This window comes from Atta colombica, unplaced genomic scaffold (genome assembly GCF_001594045.1).
Source record: "Atta colombica isolate Treedump-2 unplaced genomic scaffold, Acol1.0 scaffold1, whole genome shotgun sequence".
In the NCBI taxonomy this organism is placed as follows: Eukaryota; Metazoa; Arthropoda; class Insecta; order Hymenoptera; family Formicidae; genus Atta; species Atta colombica.
The window spans coordinates 2,399,581-2,400,352 of record NW_017259183.1 but is presented as its reverse complement, the minus strand read 5'-3'; the positions used below and the strand labels follow the sequence as shown (position 1 = coordinate 2,400,352).

Below are 772 nucleotides of genomic sequence, written 5' to 3'. Positions count from 1 at the left end.
TTAAAAGAATGATTATATAATATATTAAATTAATGATTTATCATAAAATATCTACAGTATAATTAAAATAATTACAACAGTTTTTTTTCTAATTCTTTCTAGGTATCGAGATGACGCGCTCTGTTGGACAGACAGGTAAGAAATTCATTCATTATATTTCCATATCGACTTGTTTCCGCTTACATTTATTGACGCGAATTACGCGATCGAAAAAGCTTGTACGATCTTCGCAAATGTTATTCACTGATGAACGGGCGGCATCTGTAGCGCGTCAGAGCGAGGAGGAAACCAATCTAACTAATAATACAAAGCGAGGCTATGAAAAGGAGCGGTCTCGATGGACGGCCGAAGAGATATAAAAGATCTCGTTGGCGAGGTGATTGATACAGAGAGATCGACGTCGCGACGCAATTCCATTGTTCAAAGTGAGCGCTGCGGCGCGCACGCAGAAGCAACGAGAGAAGCATCGAGGTCTGCCACGAGATTCTTACCCACGGATATAAATCAACTCTCTCGAGTGACGAACGAACGCAGAATCGGCACGAAGCTGTTTCACGGACCACCGTATTGTATATACACGCGTGTATATACAAGGCTAGAGACCCTATAGATCAGATTCTGGCCACGAACAATTTTGTCAAATTTCTACGAGAAAGGTATATAATTTCTCCTTGCACTGAAAACAAAAATTATTAAATCTTAATACATTTCTTTGTATAGCAAATATTTATTTACAGTTTGTATTAAATAAATATATGTTTACATTTAATAA

At 37.7% G+C, this 772-nt stretch overlaps 1 protein-coding gene across 1 annotated transcript in view; it reads left to right on the top strand.

Annotated features, from left to right (window-relative positions):
• Nucleotides 1-772, top strand: part of LOC108689435 (protein trachealess) — a 94,493-nt gene that overhangs the window by 20,935 nt on the left and 72,786 nt on the right. The window contains exon 2 of the mRNA XM_018196229.1: nt 103-135. Coding sequence (XP_018051718.1) covers nt 103-135 — 33 coding nt within the window. The remainder of the gene's footprint in view (nt 1-102; nt 136-772) is intronic.